Source organism: Elephantulus edwardii, unplaced genomic scaffold, assembly GCF_000299155.1.
Source record: "Elephantulus edwardii isolate Elephantulus edwardi_28Jun2011 unplaced genomic scaffold, EleEdw1.0 scaffold01350, whole genome shotgun sequence".
NCBI lineage: Eukaryota > Metazoa > Chordata > Mammalia > Macroscelidea > Macroscelididae > Elephantulus > Elephantulus edwardii.
Genome location: NW_006401100.1, coordinates 2,392 through 3,450, shown reverse-complemented (window position 1 = coordinate 3,450; position 1,059 = coordinate 2,392). Strand labels below are relative to the sequence as shown.

Here is a 1,059-nt window from a genome sequence, read left to right as displayed (position 1 = left end):
TTAGAATTTTTAGTGCAGAAATTATTTATCATTTATTTGATGCCTTTACAAAATATAGACAAGACTACAAGAAACAGAAACAAGAAGAATTTAAGTAAGTTGTTAATTTTACTTACTGATGTAAACAACAGAAAATGCCATTTTTCTCATGAACCAGAGGCTACAGCCTGAAGTTGTATGTCCTCAACCATAAATCTGTTTAAGCCGTATGTGAACAAATCGTCTTTGTAGCCCTTGGGTCATGTTTTCTTAAATTTTCAATTTGAAAGCTTGGGCATTATTGGGGAGCTCTGGTGGCCTTGTGGTTAAGGAACTGTGCTGCCAGCTCAAAGGCAGTGATTCAGGTCCATCAGGTGCTCTGCAGGAGAAACATGGGCCGTCCCCTCTCATGCCATTTACAGCCTTTGAAAACCTGTTTTGGAGGGTCAGCTGTGAGTCAGTTCTGACTTCACAAAAAATGACAGAGAAATTTGCTAAATTGGGGAGTTTTATCTTGTGGGAGGTGATTTGTTGTGCTTTCCCCCCCTTAAATCTGGATTTGAACCAACTCATTTGGCGTGATGGTAGAGGAAATGAGACTGGTTTGATGTTTAAAATTAAGCCCACAGGGTAGACTATTTAGGGGCTGCTGCACGTAGAGCCTTAGGAGGAGGTAGTTGCAGCTTTATTTTTAATTTGGGCACAGGTTTAAGATGCAGCAGCTTCTAGGTACAGGGCTTAAGAGGTAAGAAAACGAAGTCTAAGGAAGAAACAGGATGAACAAGGAAGAGGCAAGAGAAGGAAAAGCCCGAGGAGGTGTCTCCACTCTCAGGGCCATTCATAGTTCCCGTGCTGTTCCTCTCACAAGAACTCTGAGAAAAGCTGCTTTTCCACTGGGAGAAACTAAAGATCCATATGTATTGTTTTTTGCTGTTCAAAATGGTGTTATGGGATTAAAAACTTTAAATTCTCCCCCCCTTTTTAGGCACATAGCAGTATTTCCATGCAAGATGAAGATTCTTCCTCAGTTTATTTTCAATTCTAGAGACCCAATAGTGATGGGAGTGACTGTGGAAGCAG

At 41.0% G+C, this 1,059-nt stretch overlaps 1 protein-coding gene across 1 annotated transcript in view; it reads left to right on the top strand.

The window, feature by feature from the left end:
* The window catches only part of LOC102868671 (eukaryotic translation initiation factor 5B-like), an 11,263-nt gene that overhangs the window by 7,993 nt on the left and 2,211 nt on the right, over nucleotides 1-1,059 (top strand). The window contains exons 3-4 of the mRNA XM_006903456.1: nucleotides 5-94; nucleotides 965-1,057. Of these exons, the coding sequence (XP_006903518.1) occupies nucleotides 5-94; nucleotides 965-1,057 (183 nt within the window). The remainder of the gene's footprint in view (nucleotides 1-4; nucleotides 95-964; nucleotides 1,058-1,059) is intronic.